The 22242-nt window shown below is 42.8% G+C and overlaps 1 protein-coding gene across 5 annotated transcripts in view; it reads right to left on the bottom strand.

Annotated features, from left to right (window-relative positions):
• The window catches only part of FUT8 (fucosyltransferase 8), a 269165-nt gene that overhangs the window by 75119 nt on the left and 171804 nt on the right, over positions 1-22242 (bottom strand). For all 5 annotated transcript variants that reach the window (XM_040333742.1, XM_040333741.1, XM_040333740.1 and 2 more), the window contains 2 exons: positions 17141-17309; positions 8498-8612 (listed from right to left, as the gene is read on the bottom strand). In XM_040333742.1, coding sequence (XP_040189676.1) covers positions 8498-8612; positions 17141-17309 — 284 coding nt within the window. The remainder of the gene's footprint in view (positions 1-8497; positions 8613-17140; positions 17310-22242) is intronic.

Genomic DNA, 22242 nt, shown 5'->3' with positions numbered 1-22242 from the left:
TGACGCGTAAATCTACGGAAGCGCCCCTAGCGGCCAGCGTAAATATGCACCCAAGATACGACGGCGTAGGAGACTTACGTCGGTCGTATCTTGGCATAATTCAGGCGTATATGCTTTCCTGAATAAGCGTATAGATACGACGGCGCACATTTGGACTTACGACGGCGTAAGTCCTTTCTGAATCCGGGCCTTAGAGTATAAGATTGCCTATCATCTGTGCCCAGTCTTGCCACACAGAGTTAATCCAGCTCTGAGCAATCCTCTTATTGTTCAGCGAGATACATCTTGACAAACCGAGAAAAACTGTCAAATCCTCCCCCATGCTTTGAGTGACAGGTTATTTACATAGCTCATGCACTAGCCTGAGACAGGCATTTTTTAATTCCCACCCCCACTCCCTTTTCTGAAGTCATGTGGTTACTTTTCTGGATTTCGACTGGATGTTAGTGATCATTGCAGAATTTAGTGTAAGGAATACACAAGAGAAAATGCATGTTGACAAGGGGAGTGTAGGGGTGGGCGGGGAGTCTACTGACATCACGACTCCACCCACCGAGCTCCAGACAACAGACCCACCCACAGAATCTGCAGTTTTTCAGGTCTCATAACAGACAGAGGAGAGACATTTGACAGGTAGGGATACATGCAGGAGGCATGTATATCCTTATAGATCAGCACTATGGCAGTAGTTTAGAAAGGATGAGAGTGGGTTTACATCCACTTTAAGATGCTCTGCTGGTCTATCAAACTGTGGAGGCCAGGTGGAGGTGTGGCAGCTGAACAGATTACAGCACTACAGGCACATGTCACACTGACAGCCATGTCCTATAGTAACAAAGTCAGGAGAAGTAGGTGGTAAGGTCTGGCGTGACACCTCTGACACCTCCATACCGATTAGAACACAAAAAGACAAAGGGGTCAACCCTGGGACTTTTTAAATGAGGTAGGAGAGGTTTGGCCAATGTACACAGCAAAGAGGAGATAAAATCAATTTATTTGTTTCAACAAGTTGTATAACATGGCGACAACAACAATAAATGTGCGTTACCAGGCATAATAGCCAATGTTCACAACATAAGTAGAAGTAAATATAGTCATTGCACATATTACACATCAATGGGCAACAGTAGTTGTGAGCTAGGTCAGTAGGTACACATACACAATAAAAAAAATGAAAATGCACATACATATAAAAAAGTATGTACACATAATGCAGACAGACATCAATGATACCCAACATGTACAGGTATAAAACAAGCATTGAATTCCCTATGCATTTCGCAAGACCCTGCTCGCTTCTTCAGGGGGTGGATGCATAATTGTTGTATCTGTAATATAAGTGATGCGATCAATAAATTATGTTATTAGTAAAATGGGAGTAGATGGAGTAATTGGTAAGAGAGGTCTGAACATAGAGTCTCGTACTTACTAATGGACTAGGCTGGATCGCCAATCGCTGGGTATTAAGATTGTGGTAATAAAGTGCATCCAGTTTGGGAACTAAGGGGACGGAGCAAACAAAATCCACAGCAGGGGAACACCCAGATGGACAGCACGGTCTTGGTAGGGGTGCTTGGCCACTGGTCTCAACTTTGCCCATTAAAATCATGTCTAGGAAGATTATATAAAGATACACATGTGTTAGAAGGCATCATGTTGACAAGTTAAGCTTAATGTAGGGAGTTCTAATAAATGACATTTTTATACAAAAGTATAGATAGTAAGCTTACTCTATGGTACATTTGTATGAATGATTATCTAAGATGTGAAATATAATATGTAAATATATATAGATCAACAGAATCGAGAGGTTGGTATGGGCAAGGAGGATAAGGTGCGATATGAAAATTATAGCAGTGAAAAGAAACAAATATGGGGTATATGGGTATGTAATATTTCATAGATGGGCAAGCTGGAGTGTGTATGAAAACAATGCAACATACACAGTCAGTGCCAAGGGAGTAAAGAACACCCAATAGTTGTCAATTTGTTCTGGAGAGTGTGACTGCCGTGTCAGATTGTCAAGCTGTGTATGAGAGACCCAGCCATGCTGGACATCCGCATATACCCGCAGCGGGCCAGAGAGCTCCGCCCCCAGCGTCATGTACGGGCAGTGACGCACTGGTGTCAAAGAAACACCTGTCGGAGGAGGGGGTGCGCAGACGCAGCAACCATCCTGGATTATCCACTCAGCCCTGTGACGTCAGGGAGACGTCGTGTGTGGGCGTGAAAAACATGGCGCCGATGTGCAGGTGGCCACTCCCACATCGCAGCCCATGGCTGGGGAACACAATAGATGGTGAACACCACCATCAGAGAAAAATGAGTCAGCCCAGGATGGACCCCCAAGAGACAGTATGTAAACTCCACTGGCCAAGGGGTGATAATACACTGGATGCAACGGTGGACAGTGGCCAATGGTAACAACAGACCAGGTTGTGGGCTGAATGGGTGTCTTCTACCCAGGTTCAATGAGAAAAAGAAGGTAAAGTCTGGTGTGACCCCTCTAAAAACTCAATCCCTATTATGCCCACAACCTGGTCTGTTACCATTGGCCACCGTCCACCGTTACATCCAGTGTATTACCACCCCTTGGCCAGCTGGGTTTACATACTGTCACTTGGGGGTCCATGCTTGGCTGACCTGTTCCTCTCTCGTGGTTTTTCTCTGATGGTGGTGTTCACCATCCATTTCAGGGGCTGCGATGTGCATAGTGGAGGTGCCTCTGATCTCCTGCTGTCCTCGCCTGTCTGCAGATGGGCATGGCCACCTGCACATCGGCGCCATGTTTTCCACGCCCACACACCGACGTCTCAGGGTTGTGGGCTGTGTGGATCATTCCAGATGATTGGGTGGTTGCTGCGTCTGCGCACCCCCTCCGACGACAGGTGTTGACACCAGTGCGTCACCGTCCATACATGATTCTGGGGGCGGAGCTCTCTGGCCTGCTGCGGATATATCCGGATGTCCAGCACGGCTGGGTCTGTCATTCACAGCTTGACGATCTGACATGGCAGTCACACTTTCCAGAACAAATTGACAACTATTGGGTGTTCTTTACCCACTCAGGTAAAACCTTTACTCCCTTGGCACCGACTGTGTATATTGCATTGTTTTCATACATACACACACACACACACACACACACACACACACACACTCTCACCTATCTATGCAATATTACATACCAATATACCCCATATTTGTTTCTTTTCACTTCTATCATTTTCATATTGCCCCTTGGCCTCCTTGCCTTTACCAACCTCTCAATTATGTTGGTCTATATATATTTACATATTATATTAGATAATCATTCATACAAATGAACCATAGTAAGCTTACTCTATCTATACTTTTGTATAAAAAAGTCAGTTATTAAAACTTCCTACATTAAGCTCAACTTGTCAACATGATGCCTTCTAACACATGTGCATCTTTATATATACTTCCTAGACAAATTTTAATGGGCAAAGTTGAGACCAGTGGCCAAGCACCCCTACCCAGACCGTGCTGTCCATCTGGGTGTGCCCCTGCTGTAGATTTTGTTTGCTCCGTCCCCTCAGTTCCCGAACTGGATGCACTTTATTACCACCATCTTGATACCCAGCGATTGGCAATCCAGCATAGTCCATTGGTAAGTATAAGGCTCTTTGTTTAGACCTCTCTTACCAATCACTCAATCTACTCCCATTTTACTAATAACATACATTTATTGATCTCATTCACTTATATTACAGATACAACAATTATGCATCTGCCCCTGAAGAAGCGAGCAGGGTATCGTGAAAAGCATAGGGCATTATCGATGCTGTACATGTTGGGTATCATTGATGTCTGCATTATGTGTAAATACTTTTTTGTTTATATGTATGTGCATTTAAAAAAAAAATATTGTGTATTTGTACCTACTGACCTAGCAACTCACAACTACTGTTGTTGCCCATTGATGTGTAATATGTACAATGTATCTATATTTACTTTTACTTATCCTTTACCCTTTACTGTTTTACTTATGTTGTGAACATTGGGTAACTATAGCCAACCTACATTTCCTCTAACTTTTATTTGGGATCCCAGGCTACCCCCCTGGAACTTAACTCCTGTTTTAGCATAACAATAGGTCCAACTGGAACTGTATTAAACTCTGAGTACCTCAAATCCAACCCGCTATCTTTCAACACTATATGGACTTGCCTGGTCATTTCATTCCTTTCAGGGATGTAATTTCCATATGCCCAGCTATCACCGGCTGACACAGGACAGCTATAACTCCTCATAGGAGAGGACCAACTGGCCTGAAATACAACAATCTTGGAACATTGTCCACAGGGCATCTACTGGAGACTGATACAACTAGTCACAACTGGCCTACATCAGACATCATAACTCGCTTGACCACTGGTCACCACACCTTGATCCAGTGAACTATCAGCTACTCAACCCTATGACTGTTACCAGAACACTCCATGCCTACATTCCTGCTGTGGGAGCCTCCCCTATCCAATCTGAGGGTCTAGTCAATATGACCTGGGGTTTAGACCCGGAGGTTAGGGAGGTCTTCACTTTTTGGCACAGTTTATGCCAAAGGTATATTATAGTTTGGGATTATAATTATTTTACCCTTTTGTGTACCTATATATTAGGGTGTAGGAGGTGTTTGAGAGTTGAAGGCCTGTTCCAAAGCCTAGTTCCACAACCAAGACCCTTGCTGGATGTCATTTATTGTGGTTTGAAACTACATCATATCTAGTTGTCATGATGCCACTATAGTCAAAAGACTCTGGTTCTGGCAAATTAAGTTACCTATCTTAACATGTTTGCGGTTTTTATTTTTTCAATGACGGTTGTATTGGGGGTGGTCTGTAGTGACAAGGCGCTGGGACGAGTTTGAGACAGGCTGCACTACAGTTCGGTACCTTGTCAGGCTGCCACAAAATTTTTAGTGCGATTTGGATCTGTATATCCCTGACAGGGAAGATGGGCCCAGATCCATAAACATCTGGTTCCACACCTGGAAGAATGCCTGCAGGCCATTACCTTCAACACCTTAATATCCTTGTTACATATAAACCATCTGACCATCTTCTCTTCTTCAGTCAATACTGAGCCATTAGTACCCATTACTATTATTTAGCTTTCTCCAGGCTGCAGAAAGCTCCTTCCCCCAAAGCTCCTTTTTAATTTCCCTACACATTATAGGACAACCCAAGGCTGGGGTTTGGCAAACCACACTTACTGTTATAGTTAGACTATCATCTGGCTTTGAGGAACTTATCACCCTTAAAAGCCCTTCCCTCTCAATTTCAATCCACTCCCTTGACTCACACTTTTCTTTTTTTTCTTGACTACTGCGCTCTGCACCTCCACACAATCTCCCTCGTAGACTTCCTTGTCCACCCATCCTTTACTCCACACTAAAGATGCTAACTGAAGAGTCACATCACAACCAAAAAAGGAGTAGCCAGTATTGCTAAACCAACGGTTGACAAGACCTATGCTTGTAATAACACCGGGAGAAATAACAGTAAAGGTCTAGCTCACTTCTATCTAGTCCATTCAAAAATGTTATTCAATCCAGTCCTTATCAAGAGGGGGCTTTTGGACCCACAAAATGCTTTGGCTACTCTTTAGAGATAGTCCCCTGACTTTTACTGTGATAAAAAAGTAGCCAGACTTCATGGTGTGGTGCTTCAATTTTCACTTTGTTACATTACACTACAACAGGGTTTGACAAATTTGCTTGGAATCTAGGAGCCAGCTAAAAAAAGTTAGGAGTCAGAAATCGCACACCGTCCCGACAAACTTGCGCGCAGAAGCGAACACATACGTGAGAAGCGCCCGCATATGTAAACGGTGTTCAAATGGGGATAACTTTACTGTTGTCTTATTTTTTAATTAAAAAAAGTGTAATTTTTTCCCAAAAAAGTGCGCTTGTAAGACCGCTGCGCAAATACGGCGTGACAGAAAGTATTGCAACGATCGCCATTTTATTCTCTAGAGTGTTAGGATAAAAAAATATATATAATGTTTGGGTGTTCTAATTAGAGGGAAGAAGATGGCAGTGAAAATAGTGAAAAATGACATTAGAATTGCTGTTTAACTTGTAATGCTTAACTTGTAATACCAACAGCCACCACCAGATGAAGCCAGCTCACACAAGGAAGAGCTGGGGACTTCACAAGGCCGCAAAGCCGCGGCCTCAATTACTGGACATCACGGGCCCCCGCGATCGAGCGGCAGGGGAGGTGGGGGCCTAGTCCGCCGCGATCCTAGGGGAAAGGCGCTCCTCGGACTAGGCCGAAGCCGCGGCCTCACCTAAAACATCCTTCCCGCAGCGATCCTGGGAAAAGGCCGCGGCTTCGGCCTAGTCCGCGGAGCGCCGGTCCTATGGAACACAATTTTTTTTTTGCCCACCTTCCAAGCCAAGTCGCCAGGACGCTATTTCTAGTCGCCATGGCGACCGGGATTTGTCGAGCCCTGCACTACAAGCCAAGAAGCCTGTGGAGATCCTCTGAGATGTAGAAGCCGTCTGCCTGGGAACCAGATTATTTACATTAATACTTTAAGATCACAGAGTGGGAGAGGGAAAAGGGGGAAACACTGCTGCTGTTAGGCAAAACGCTGGGTAAACAGAAAAGCCAGCATTAAAGCGGAGGTTCAACCAAAAGAGGACCTCCGCTTTTCGGAACCCTCCCCTCCTCCGGTGTCACATTTGACACCTTTCAGGGGGGGGGGGGTGCAGATACCTGTGAAAAACAGGTATTTTCACCACTTCCTGTCCGGCCCCTCCGCGTCACCCCCCCCCCTCTGTTGTGTTCTGGGAAACACTCGGCTTCCAGAACACAACGAGGACCAGTGGGAACGGCGCAGCGCGACTCGCGCATGGGCAGTAGGGAACCAGGCAGTGAAGCCGCAGTACTTCACTTCCCGATTCCCTCACCGAGGATGGCGGCGGGGGAAGCCGAAAGCTGAGCTACTGCTCTGCTTCGGCTGCAGACGTCGTGGGCAACCTGGTCAGGTAAGTGTCCATTTTTTAAAAGTCAACCACCGCTTTAAGGTAAAACAATCCTATGCCTTTGCAACCATGTAACCTTCTGGGTCCAGCACCATTTCTCCACTTTTCTCCCTTACGCCTGCAGAAACATACTGTATAACACATAACAGTATGGCAGCCCTTGATTTTTCTACAATATGCAATCTGCTTATATAATTCTCCTAAACTATGATGACATATTAAAACCGAGTTATTTTGAGTTTAAAATAGAACTAAAAATCAAAAGTTTTTTTCATTTTGGAGTAAGGGAGGGTTATAACTTCTGCCATCTGTGTTCCATTGGGGAAATTTCCCTTCTTCCATAGCCAAAACAGGAAGTCAGTGGCAGTGCCTGCAAACGTGAGGGAATCCCTGATTATCACCAGGGTAATCTATTGTCCCCATCAAAGATTTCCCATCTATTATCGTTATGGGGACAATCCAAAATTTGGGATTTTCTTTCACTCATGATACCGAAAAAATTAAAACAGAAAAATCTAGCATCCAACACTTTCAACACATATAAAAGACAATATAAAACAATTTTGTTTATCTTTAAGTAAGCTCACTGTTCTGAAGTTGCAATAGAGTGCTGGTATCTTTTTAATCCTACTGCTAAACCTGTCAAAAAGAGGGAATTCTCCCAAACAAGGGCACAGACATCAATAAAAACGTGACAGGTGTTCAAAAGCCCTCCACTTTGCCCAAAACAAGAAAACAATGTTTGCTTTTAGTTATATTTTAAGATCCTGGTATCTGAGAACTGCTATACGTGTGCTACGGTTTGGCATCAATTATTGAATTGTAATCACACTACAGTTTCATTGCAAGTTTGATTTAAAGGTTCATGGGTTAATCTCCAGTTAGTGCCTTGGAAGGAAATGAAAAATCAAACAAGAAAATCAACACCTTGCAGATTGGACTTTGGAGAGAAAGTCACAAAGCAAAAAAAAAACAAGGTGACAGTGGTGGAATAAGCCACAGTGTAAGGGAGTAAAACACTAAAAATAGTGGGGAAATGCATATCTAGGAGAAAAGAAAAACGAGAGAGAAGGTATTCAAAGTGGAAAAGACACTGAGATTGTAAGAAAAGGAGGTAGAGGACTGGCCAACAGGAGCATAACTTTAAAATTGAAGCCAAAAATGGGCAAACAGGGATTGTGAAGAAAGCAGAGTTAGAAATGGAGCATTGCATCATAAGTATAATAATTGTTTGGAGAAATCAAGTAATTCAAGTTACTTCAAGTAACGTGATGAAAGCTTTCATGTTTTCTGTAAAAAGTATTTAGAACGGTCAGCAATTATATGAAACCCATGTACAGAAGATTACAATAAAAAATCCACTTAATAACCTATAAAACACAAAGTTGTTTAACGTTTGTAAGTTTTAGATATGAGAAAAATTGACCCAGCTTCATATCCAAAATCAAAAGGAATATATTTAACTACAAGCTGGATTATTACCTGGATATAGGCAATCCTCCTTTGCACAAACTCTGTTAAATCTTTGGCCTCTCTTTCTCGCCAGTCTCCTGCACCATCTGTTTGACTGAGGTAGTAGAGATCTGTCATAACGGATCTGCCAAAGAGGAAAATAGACTAAGACTAAACTGTATCGTTTGTTGATACTGTAAGATGCAAAGTATTAATAGTTTGTTTCTATTGTGTCAAATCTATGCAACATATTTACCTGAAAATCACAACTTTGAAGCAGGAGCCTATTGCCCAGTACACACCACATAAAATTATCAAGGCAATGGAGTTAAAGGCTGCTTTCATACTGCCACAACGCAATGGGCAGGGGCGGATTTACATCTCAGGAGCCTATAGCCAGAGAATTCTGAAGTGCCCCATCCAAAAAAAACAAAAAAACAAAAACAAAAACAAAAAACACAGTAAGACCGACTTTTTTTTCCCCTTGATAAAATCACTGCAAAGGTCAAAAACACTTGTAGGGCAAAGAAACGCAATAAACTACCTACATTTTGGTAAAATATAAAAAAGGCGAGGTTGCACTGAGTAAATTTGCAAAAAAAAAAAAAAAAAATTATATATATATATACACACACACACACACACACACACACACACACACACACACTACACACACTACACACCAAAAGTTTGGAACACACCTTCTCATTCAAAGAGTTTTCTTTATTTTCATGACTATGAAAATTGTAGATTCACACTGAAGGCATCAAAACTATGAATTAACACATGGGGAATTATACATAACAAAAAAGTGTGAAACAACTGAAAATATATTTCATATTCTAGGTTCTTCAAAGTAGCCACCTTTTGCTTTGATTACTGCTTTGCACACTCTTGGCATTCTCTTGATGAGCTTCAGGTAGTCACCTGGCGCAGCACCCCCATCACTCTCCTTCTTGGTCAAATAGCCCTTACACAGCCTGGAGGTGTGTTTGGGGTCATTGTCCTGTTGAAAAATAAATGATGGTCCAACTAAATGCAAACCGGATGGAATAGCATGCCGCTGCAAGATGCTGTGGTAGCCATGCTGGTTCAGTATGCCTTCAATTTTGAATAAATCCCCAACAGTGTCACCAGCAAAGCACCCCCACACCATCACACCTCCTCCTCCATGCTTCACAGTGGGAACCAGGCATGTAGAGTCCATCCGTTCACCTTTTCTGCGTCGCACAAAGACACAGGGTTGGAACCAAAGATCTCAAGTTTGGACTCATCAGACCAAAGCACAGATTTCCACTGGTCTAATGTCCATTCCTTGTGTTCTTTAGCCCAAACAAGTCTCTTCTGCTTGTTGCCTTTCTTTAGCAGTGGTTTCCTAGCAGATATTCTACCATGAAGGCCTGATTCACACAGTCTCCTCTTAACAGTTCTAGAGATGTGTCTGCTGCAAAAGGTGGCTACTTTGAAGAACCTAGAATATATAATATATTTTCAGTTGTTTCACACTTTTTTGTTATGTATAATTCCACGTGTTAATTCATAGTTTTGATGCCTTCAGTGTGAATCTCCAATTTTCATAGTCATGAAAATAAAGAAAACTTTGAATGAGAAGGTGTGTCCAAACGTTTGGTCTGTACTACTATATATACAGGTCATTCTAAAAAAAATAGCATATTGTGATAAAGTTCATTATTTTCTGTAATGTACTGATAAACATTAGACTTTCATATATTTTAGATTCATTACACACAACTGAAGTAGTTCAAGCCTTTTTATTGTTTTAATATTGATGATTTTGGCATACAGCTCATGAAAACCCAAAATTCCTATCTCAAAAAATTAGCATATCATGAAAAGGTTCTCTAAACGAGCTCTTAACCTAATCATCTGAATCAACTAATTAACTCTAAAGACCTGCAAAAGATTCCTGAGGCTTTTAAAAACTCCCAGCCTGGTTCATTACTCCAAACCGCAATCATGGGTAAGACTGCCGACCTGACTGCTGTCCAGAAGGCCATCATTGACACCCTCAAGCAAGAGGGTAAGACACAGAAAGACATTTCTGAACGAATAGGCTGTTCCCAGAGTGCTGTATCAAGGCACCTCAGTGGGAAGTCTGTGGGAAGAAAAAAGTGTGGCAGAAAACGCTGCACAACGAGAAGAGGTGACCGGACCCTGAGGAAGATTGTGGAGAAGGACCGATTCCAGACCTTGGGGGACCTGCGGAAGCAGTGGACTGAGTCTGGAGTAGAAACATCCAGAGCCACCGTGTACAGGCGTGTGCAGGAAATGGGCTACAGGTGCCGCATTCCCTAGGTCAAGCCACTTTTGAACCAAAAACAGCGGCAGAAGCGCCTGACTGTTGCTCAGTGGTCCAAAGTACTTTTTTCGAATGAAAGCAAATTTTGCATGTCATTCGGTAATCAAGGTGCCAGAGTCTGGAGGAAGACTGGGGAGAGGAAAATGCCAAAATGCCTGAAGTCCAGTGTCAAGTACCCACAGTCAGTGATGGTCTGGGGTGCCATGTCAGCTGCTGGTGTTGGTCCACTGTGTTTTAACAAGGGCAGGGTGAATGCAGCTAGCTATCAGGAGATTTTGGAGCACGTAATGCTTCCATCTGCTGAAAAGCTTTATGGAGATGAAGATTTCTTTTTTCAGCACGACCTGGCACCTGCTCACAGTACCAAAACCACTGGTAAATGGTTTACTGACCATGGTATTACTGTGCTCAATTGACCTCCCAACTCTCCTGACCTGAACCCCATAGAGAATCTGTGGGATATTGGGAAGAGAAAGTTGAGAGACGCAAGACCCAACACTCTGGATGAGCTTAAGGCCGCTACCGAAGCATCCTGGGCCTCCATAACACCTCAGCAGTGCCACAGGCTGATTGCCTCCATGCCACGCCGCATTGAAGCAGTCATTTCTGCAAAAGGATTCCCGACCAAGTATTGAGTGCATAACTGAACATAATTATTTGAAGGTTGACTTTTTTTTTATTAAAAACACTTTTCTTTTATTGGTCGGATGAAATATGCTAATTTTTTGAGATAGGAATTTTGGGTTTTCATGAGCTGTATGCCAAAATCATCAATATTAAAACAATAAAAGGTTTGAACTACTTCAGTTGTGTGTAATGAATCTAAAATATATGAAAGTCTAATGTTTATCAGTACATTACAGAAAATAATGAACTTTATCACAATATGCTAATTTTTTGAGAATGACCTGTGTGTGTGTGTATATATATATATATATATATATATATATATATATATATTATATATATATATATATATTGTAAGCTGGGGATACCAAGTCCATAATATAAGTGACAAACAGTGGGGTGTTTATTGGTGCTATATACAAAGTCTTATTTACAGGTGCTGTACAGGGTGCAAACAAAAACAAAAGTAATTTAAACAAAAGCCTAGCCGTGTCTCGGCACTAACTATACAATAAGACAAGCCCTCACTATCAGACTGAGCAAGCCTACAGCTTGTCAGCTTCCCCACAAAGGCTTGAGAGTTTTTACCAACCTCCTTGCTCTCTCACAGATCAGAACCAACTGTGTTTCCCAGGACAGAGAGCAAAGGCTGTTTGCTCAGGTGAGCTTAAATTGGCCTGGGGGAGAGGGCCAACACCTGTCGTGGATCCTGGATCAGAGCTCCCTGAACATATAAGAGAGGAGCCTGGGAGAGGTGTAAACCCCGAACAGGACTTTCCCAGGCTCTCTCTGGGACGCTCTGCTACAATATATATACCGTATTTATCGCGGTATAATGCGCTCCCGCGTATACCGCGCACCCCTAAAGTGACCCCGAATCCTGTGGAAAAAAAGTTTTTTTTGTACTTACAGTTTTATTGTCTTGTGCGGCGTCCATCGGCGGCCTCGTCGGGTCCGGCGTCCTTCTGCGGCTTCGGGTGTCCTCTTCGGCGGGTCCGGCGTCCTTCTGCGGCTTCGGGTGTCCTTCTGCGGCGGGTCCGGTGTCCTCTTCGGCGGGTCCGGTGTCCTCTTCTTGAATACTGCGCCGACATATACCAAGCGCAGTACACTCGGGTATAGTCAGGCAGTCTCGGCAACTTCCGCGCTCACGTCCTGGACGTACAGGACGTCAGCGCGGGTAGCCGAGCATTGCCGACAATACACGAGTGTACTGCGCTCTGACACTCGTGTATTGTCGGCAATGCTCGGCTACCCGCGCTGACGTCCTGTACGTCCAGGACGTGAGCGCGGAAGTTGCCGAGACTGCCCGACTATACCCGAGTGTACTGCGCTCGGTATATGTCGGCGCAGTATTCAAAACTCGGCGCGGGAAAGTGGGTATCGGCGTATACCGCGCACCCACGATTTTGCCATGATTTTCAGGGCAAAAAAGTGTGCGGTATACGCCGATAAATACGATTATATATATATTATACATATACACACACACATACATACATATACATATACATATATACACACACACACACTTTTTTGTCACTTTTGTGATGATTTTTAGGTGACAGGTTCTCTTTAATGAGACACAATGTATTTCAATGTGCATTGCAGTGCAATACATCCCTTCCTGGCTATGCTAGCAAGGCATAGTGACAGGGTGACCCAGAAGTGACATCATAAATGTCACTTTTCGGGTCACCAACAAGAAGGTGTTAGAGAGTTGACGTTTTCCCTCCCCTCTATCCACAATGTCAGTCCCAAGCCCGCAGATGAGCAAGCGGTGCCGGTACCAAATGCTTCCACCTGACAAGCAGGAGTCTGCCTGTCAGTTTTACACACAAACCTGGTGGCTACATTTGTGTGTGAAACCCACAGATGTCAGGTCCGTATGCACCTGGCAGCAAAAGGGTAAAAAAAAAAAAAAACAACAGAGGGGCACCCCACTAGGAAGGGTGCCTGTGGGCACATGCTTACAGTGCCTAGTGGAAAATTCAGCCCTGCATGTGGGGTTCCCACCAGTTTCCATAGATTTCTATTATCCCAAGTTTATGGTGCGTTTTCTGAAAGCGCACCAAAAGTCCTGCATGCTGCATCCTTGGTGCACTTTCAGAAAGGGCACTAAAAATGTGGCACATAATGGTAGTCTTTAGAAAACCACTGATAACCTGCACAAAATCCATGGGTAGACTGCACAGCATGAAACAGCCCTAAGCATGGGTCCAAACTATAAATAAATCTATGGTTTGCTTGTAACTTGTACTACTGCATTGGCAGCAACACTACAGAGCACAATTCTTTTTAATAGTTATAAGTTCTACATAATTTCACTTTCCTGGATGAGTGTCATTTACCTCTGCTACACAATATAAACAACACTCCTGAAAGAGGAAGTAGCTGGGATGCAGACTCTCAAAGTGTATACCACGTAAGACAATGGAGAGAAGTTTCCTTGGGATGTTTCCGATCAGGACTTGAGGGAAAGTTAAAGCCCCGCTTAAGGCTGAAGGAGGAGAACCCCTTGGGGGAGAAACATTGTACTTGTGTAATACTAGGAGAGGCTCTTTAGAAGATAAGGCCGCCAAGTCATACTTGCCGAGCAGAGGTGATCACAACCAAAAAGATCACCATACGAGCGAGGTCAGAAAAGGGAATTGCCCTAATAGGTTTGAAGGGTGGCCGCTGATAAGGCCAATTTTAACCAACGTAAGGTTCCACGGAGTCACAGGGGAGCATTCAGGGGGAGAAATGTGTGCAACATACTGCACAAAGGCTACACCCAAAAAATAAGAGGCCAACGGTATGAAACAGAATGGCTAATGCTGAAATGATCTAGACCAAACAAGGAGGACAACAGAACACGTCTCACAGAGCATTTCTTGAGATTAAAATTTCCTGGCCTTACACCACACAAAATACGAGACGGATTCCAGATGTTATTTGCAAAAAGCTCACTTCCCAGAGTTTAAAAGGGTATTGATGACTAAATCCTATAAGTTCCCATCCTTAGGGCCTGGGCTTCAACAGCCATGCCATTAAATGCAAGCGACTGAGAAGCAGGATGGAGCAATACCCTGGGGATGTAGGATGTAGACCACTGTCATGGCAATGTATGACTGTATTATTGTCGGGCTACCTCACAACTAAGGCCTGCAGCATTGAAGGGACAGCCAAACTGCCCTAAGTTCCAGGGTTTTGATGGGAAGACTGGCTTCCACTAAAAACCAAGTTCTCAGAGCCAAGAAGGCATCCAGGACTCTTACACAGGCTAAGTGGCATCCATCATGAGAACTTAACACATCTGATGCCAGATTAAAAATCCACTACGCCAAGGAGAGTCTGGCTTTCCAGTCTTGTTAAGACATGAGAAAGCTGGGTCCATCACATGGACTAACCATATTTGCAAGAATCCCTTCTCAAAAGGATATAGCTGAGCAAAATGTTTTCAGGGGCCAGTCACCTACAAGACAGGGTATAGGAGCCAAGTAAAACAGACACAAGGAAAATTGGTGCAAACCAGGGGGACTAAGGTGGGTTTAGAGTCCATAAAATAAATACTGTATTTATCGGCGTATAACACACACTTTTTTCCCCTGCAAACAGAGGATAAACAATGCCTGTGTGTTATACTATGTTTTACCAAAAGGGGGCGGGGATAGGGCGGTCCGCCCCGGTGAGCCACCCATTGTGGGGCATCAGGCTGGCCGTCCCACCTCCCCTGGGTCCTGGGACAGCGCTGCCTGCATAGTCTAAAGTTGACAAAAAATAAATAAAAAAAATTATGGCTGCTGCTCTCCTCCTCCGAGTGTAGCTTTAGATTAGGAGGAGGAGAACGGTCACCATCTGTGTAACATCAGAGGATAGCAGTCATGTGACCAGGTCAGTGAAAAAAATAAACTGAGATATTGAGGTATATGTAAGCTTAATTTTACAATAGGAGGAGCAGTGTGGAAGGGGCTGGCAGTGATTCTTTAACTGTAGAGAATGCTGGCTGTGCTGGGAGTCTCCTGGGAGTGCAGGGGGGCTGTACACTTTGCAGGGGGAGCTGTATACTGGATGCAGGGCTGTATACTGGATGGAGGAAGGGGTTGGGGGAGGGGGCTGTATACTGGATGGAGGAAGGGGTTGTATACAGTGCAGGGAGGGGGGTGGCTGTGTACTGGATGGAGGGCTGTGAAATTTTTTTCCCCTTAAACTCCCCTCTTAAAATTGGGGTGCGTGTTATATGCCGATAAATACGGTAAATGTCCAGAGATAAAAAAAAAGTCTGTATGAAAAGATGCTCACTATCGTGGCAGCTCAGTCTTGAGAGCAACAAGCAGCTCTGTAAAGGCACAAGAAGAGAGAGACATTAAAGAACACTCGCAAAGGAGATAGGACTCAATCATGTAATGCTGTAGAAGGATGTCCACGCCAGCACGGGACCCAGTCTCAATCCACAAGGTAATGAAGGACTGAGGTTCAATTAGTCTGAAGCGCTGGAGGTTGTCAGGGCTCCCTGGATCAGTGGATGCGATGTTATGACTGAACGTGATGGGATGAAGTAGGGGGTGCATGGGAGATGATGGAGGTGGGGGAAGGAAGGGAGTTGAGAATGAGAGAGGCGAGGTATAGGTGCAAGGATCTGGTAGCTATTCGATCCTTCTTGGTGAAGATTCATTGGATCATATACACTTAAGGCCCATACACGCGATCGGATTTTCCGACAGGAATTGTGTGATAGCAGGCTGTTGTTAAATCTGACCGTTTGTATGCTCCATTGGACAATTGTTGTTGGATTCTCCGCTAACAAATGTTGGATAGCATGCTTTAAAATTTTCCGACAACAAATGTGTGTTTCGATTGGATTTTTTTCCGAAGGACTTCTGTACACACAAAGTACAAACACGCATGCTCAGAAGCAATGCTAACCATAACACAACATTAGCAGAAGTTGCCCAAAGGGTGGCACTAAAGAGCTGAAAAACCATGTAGTTTCGTGCTTGTTGGCCGACAATTCTTTGCAAGACAAGTTCATGGCCAACGCCCTTCCCACAAAAGTCCTACGCTTTGTCCGCAGAAAATCCGATCGTGTGTACCAGGCTTTAGACTCACACCTGGGAGGACCCACACCTCTCCTGCTGTCCCTACCCCCTGCTTTAGGGAATAATTACAGTTGCTACGACAACTGAAAAGGGTTCTGGGATACATACTTGTCTATATGTTTGGTAAAGTTATTTTCTTCATTGTGTTGTGTTTGAGATTTAATTGGTCCTTTCAGATGGTCTTTTGTAATGTACTTATTTGTATTATTTAAAATGAATAAATAATAATAAAAAAAACAAGCTCAGTGTTTTGGAGCTGGATTACCCAACATAGATGGAAACCAAAGAACTTGTTTTTTTCCAGTGATCATTTTGTTGACCTGAAACATTTTTTTTGTCTTCTAAAAAAACATTAAAATATCTGTCAACTAGTGTTAAGGTAGAAATGTCTGGTAGAGAAATTGTATCAACCTCCAATCCTGTGTCTAATCTTTTAGCATACAGTATAAAATGACATTACACATAAATTAAACAATTAAACTTCATATTAACATAATTGGTTGATAAATGCTTACATTATCTTTATATTGTGACAACAGTTCAGGGATTATTATGTATAAATCACACATCCTGAAATACAATTTCACTTTTTTTTGGCTTATTTTTACTATAAAAAAAAAATAGAAAATGATATCAAACAAAACTTACCTTTGCTGATCACCCATATCGACCAATAATTCATCCACATGTCTTTGGAGTTCATTTTTGCCCATATTTTTCAGCTTTTTTAGTTCACTTTGAACAAAATACCAGAATTCCTTTGCCCCATTTTCAATGGCCCGTCTCAAGAGTTCATGGTCTTTTCCAATGCCAGTAACTAAAAAGGGGAAAAAAATGGCAAGTAAAAAACACCTGTCATACTGCTACACATCTGAAGTAACTCAAATTTGTGGATATTAGTCTGTGTGAAAGTTATCGAATGTCCGAACTGACAGCTTATCTAATTTCTTGAGGCTCTGAAATGTCAGGACAGTACAAACAGCCCGCAAATTACCCATTTTTAGAAAGTAGACAGTCCAAGGTATTTAGTAAAAGACATTGTGAGTTTTTTTTTAAGTTCTAATTTTTCCCCACTATTCTTTGAAAAAAATTGATATAGATAGATTATATATATATATATATATATAGATTTACACAAAATAGTCATAACAACAAGTTCTGTCTCACACACAGCATATGCATACTTCAAATTACACCCCAAAATACATTCTGCTACTCCTATATAGCGTATAGAGTATAGCGATACCACGTGTGTGAGACTTTTGCACAGCCTGGCCACATACAGAGGCTCAACATGCAGGGAGCACCGTCAGGCATTCTAGGAGCATAAATTACTATATAATTTCCTTACGACCCATCACACTTTTGAAGGCCCTGTATTACAGGTACAGTACTTAAATAGAGCTGTCAATTTATGCAGCATAACACATAACATATTTACTATACATTTACATCAGTCCCTCCCACCAAGGAGCTTACAATCTAAGGTTCCCAACTCAGAATTATACATACACATACCTGCTGCTGTCAAAGTCAGTGAGCCAATGAGGAGAGAGAGGTGGCAGGGCCTAGCCAGGGGTCCCTGTCTGAATGGACACACAGAGATGCGGCTCGGCTATCCCCATGGCAAGCTGCTAGCTCTGGGGGCACTGGTCAGGGAGAGGGGCCAGGAGAGTCGAAGAGGGACCCGAATAGAGGAGGATCAGGGCTGCTCTGTGCAAAACCACTGCACAGAGGAGGCAAGTATAATGTGTTATTTTTAGTAAAAAAAAAAAAAAATAGACTTTAGTATGACTTTAAATTCGAACAAGAGTAATGTTTTTTGGACGGAAACTGGACCTCCCATTTAAAGTTTTGAAACTAGGTGTGAATTTATATGAACCGAAGGAAGAAGTGATGACTGAACTTTGCAAATCTGGTACATCATCAAGTTGCAAGTTTTTTTTTCTTTTTAATGGGACTAATGGTAGGTAGACAAGTACATGAAAATGATTAAAGAGACACTTTTTCCAAACCATTCATTTCAACAAGAATCTTTCCATAAGATTTTATGTGCTTTAAAATGCATATTTTATGCTCAATATTTACCCATAAAACCTCTTATGTATAAGAAGCAAAAAGCCCTAGGCATCGCCATCTTTTATTTGACGCTCCAGCAGACTCACAGCTGTCACTCAAGTGACTCTCTGTAGACTCTAGGGCAAATAAAAAAGGCCCCAGAAAATCCCCACGTACGGCTAAGGATTCTGAGCTTGCCTGCAGTTTACCATCCCCCTCTGTTAGCCTGATGGCAGCCTGTGTGGTTTTGCAGCTCCTGTATATGTCACTGAGGGCACTTTAAAGGTGGCTATGGATGGCCTGGAAGGAAAAACTGCTAATATTGTCACAATAGCAGAAACCAGGGTAGATCCCCTTCATCAGGAGATGAGGATCGTGTGCAGTCTGAGGACTCAGAGGATGAGTCTTCTCAGTTGCGACTTCTCAGTTGCTAAAGATGCAGGTGCAATATTATGCAGAGATGGTGCGTGCCACTTACAAATTTCCTCCTGTTGAAGCTTCTAGGCCCTCCGTTTCCTCTTTGGGATCTCAGAAATCACCACAGGCTGCATGGGCAGAAAGGCATATTCCTCGCCTATCTGCGGTATTCATACAAGGGGTAGAAATTTGGCAGGCGGATTTTTTAAACCGCCAGCAACTGAGTTCAGGAGAACGGTCTCTACACCCCGACATGTTTCAAGTCATATGTCAAAAATGGGGAACCCCAGATGTAGACCTGTTGGCTTCCAGGTTCAACGCAAAATTGGACAGTTTTGTGTCAAGAACAAGAGATCCCTATGCTCAAGGCTCAGATGCCCTGACAATCTCATGGGATCGATACATCAATTTTGTTTGGGAGCCACGTTTAATTGTCAGTTAAAGCGACGCAGTGCCGAATCGCAAAAAGTGGCCTGGTCATTTATCAGCCAAATGGTCAGGGGCTGAAGTGGTTAAAACCCCTTTCTACCCCATTCTGATGTTGGATTTGAACTTCAGCAAGCCGTCTTCACCACGTCTATTCATGTCCTCTGAGATGTGTTGACTTTCTGGACCTTTATTGGATTAATATATGGTCTCTGCAGTTGCTACTGCAGTTCTCTTTTTAAACTTTTATTTTATGTATTGTATGCGTTTTCTTTAACAAACCTTTACGGGTTATATGTTAATAAATGTATTTGTATTTTTATAATTGGTGCTTATAAAGTAAATTTTTTCTGTATTCCCAACATCTTCACCACGTCTAGATGTCTAAACACATTGCGTTGCTGCCAAGTGGTTGAATAATTGGCCATTTGTGTTACCAAGCAATTCTACAGGTGTACCTAATAAAGTGGCCTGTGAGTGTATATCTCCAGGCAATCATTTCCCTCTAGAGTTGTGCAAGACTCATTTTCCACCTCTAGATGTCCCAGGTGACCAGGTGTTAGAATAGAAGTGCCTACAATGTCTCATGCTGTAAATCTATCACAACTCCTAAATTGACATCATGCAACAGAAAGCCCTGTACCCTGCAGCAGTTATGCAATGCTCCTGAAAAAACAAAGTTTATAAAACCAAGTCATACTAAGGGAGTACATGCTCTGAGAGCAAAGTACTGAACATGCTGAAATAACAAAACCAAAGCCTCCATTGCAGAGCAGGAAAAGTGGTCGCATGAACAAGAAAATGGCAATCCATGCACTACAACAGCTGTATGTCTTGCTTCTAGCATTGCCATGTTACCTAAAATTCATTCAGTCCAAATGGAAAATTGTAATAGGGGAACGCAGAGGCGACCACTGCTGATCTGTTTTTATAAGATGCCATTTGCCTGGCCCTTTTTCTTTACTGCAATGAAACACTGACGTAGAACATGTAAGGGACTTTCACCGAACCTTTACAAGTAACTTCACAAATGCAAAAAATAGAAAGTTTGACCTACCTGTAAATTTCTTATATTGGAGTACAGTACATACCGGTAACTTGTTCTCCAAGATCAGGGATTATATGCGCCTACCTTCAGGTGATTGGGCACTGGAAAAAACATTTGCTAGGGATGCCCCTGGAGTGTACTTAAAGCTCCCTACCTACAGCAAAAACTAAGGAGTGATCAGGACACTACACTGTACACCAAGTTTTTGAATTTACAGGCAATTTAAAATTCATCTCATCTTAACAGTACAATACAACTTGTGTTCATAGACCAGGGCTCGACAAATCCAAGATGCCAGGTCACTATAGCGGCTAGAAATCGCGTTCTGGCACCTGGGTTTTTTTGTCGGCTCATTCCCAGGTGTGAGCAACGACTATTGCCCGGCACACCGGACATTCAGTACCTGGCAGCTGGTTGCGGACCACGTGGTCGGCTAGTTCTGGGGGGGGGCGCCTTTGTCTATTGATGTGGAGCCAAACCGCCCAAACCAATCAATAAATGCTTATTGCGTTTTTTTTTTTTTTTAACGATAAAATATGTAGAAGAATACGTATCGGCCTGAACTGAGGAAAAAAATTGTTTTTTATATATTTTGGGGGGATATTTATTATAGCAAAAAATATTCATTTTTTTTTTCAAAATTGTCGCTCTATTTTTAGCGCAAAAACTAAAAACCGCAGAGGTGATCAAATACCACTAAAAGAAAGCTCTATTTGTGGGAAAAAAAGGATGCCAATTTTGTTTGGGAGCCACGTCGTACAACCGCGCAATTGTCAGTTAAAGCGACGCAGTGCCGAATCGCAATAAGTGGCCCGGTCATTGACCAGCAATATGGTCCGGGGCTGAAGTGGTTAAAGCTCTCGCAACGCCAAAGCCCTGGTCACTAAATAAAATGGTTAGCTTATAGTCCTGTTTACACCTGCTTTTGCTTTGCTTCAAAAAATGTACCCCATGTAGCTTCAGTGGTGCCTCAAAGCGTCTTCAAAGCCTCCATAGAAGTCTATGGCAAAGCTCGCTTGAAGCCCCACTGAAGCCTTATCGAAGCCCCACGCCTCATCGAAGCCCCACCCTAGCACCAAACAAAAGCAAGGTGTAAACAGGACTGTAAGCTAATCATTTTATTTTGTAACCGGGGGTTTAACTAGTATTCATAGAGCTTTAACAAAGCATGTCCAAAGCTATGTTTTGAAGCAAGTGTAAACTAGCCTTAATAGTTGCATTTAATTATTAGTAGTCATCAATTCCAATTACAACAGTGATATACCTGCATGGGAGAAGAGGCCCATCACCTTTAGGACACCAGGAAAAAACTGAGGACTCACGGAGTGGGGTAGGGTTATAGGGTAGGTGTACAGGGGACATGTCCTTGAAAAGCTTTGCCAGTATCCAAACACTGGAAAGTAAGCGCTTATAACTCAGGGTCTATGAATTTTCCAACATAAATTGATACAGTGCACTCTAAAGTGGAAAATAAGTCAATGACTTATAAATTAAATTTAATTCAAAAAGATAATAAATAAATGAATGTGTCAAAAAATGTCTTGATAAAAAAAATGCATTATTCCATAGACTATTTCTATATTCAGTTGTGACTCAAAATCCTCCAACTTTCAAACGTCACACCCTGTGTTAACCATACAGGAGAACAAAGCACCCTTTGTCCAGTGATTCAACTACCTTTATGCAAACAGGAAATTCAACCGAACATAATGACATCTATATTTCAGAAGGTCATAAATGCTTAAAAGGGTCATCCACTCCCCAATCTTATGATATTCTCCATAACAGCAACCACCGCTTA

The sequence above is a fragment of the Rana temporaria genome, chromosome 13, assembly GCF_905171775.1.
Source record: "Rana temporaria chromosome 13, aRanTem1.1, whole genome shotgun sequence".
Taxonomy (NCBI): domain Eukaryota; kingdom Metazoa; phylum Chordata; class Amphibia; order Anura; family Ranidae; genus Rana; species Rana temporaria.
The sequence above is the reverse complement of the archived record's forward strand: the minus strand, read 5'-3'. Positions and strand labels throughout refer to the sequence as shown.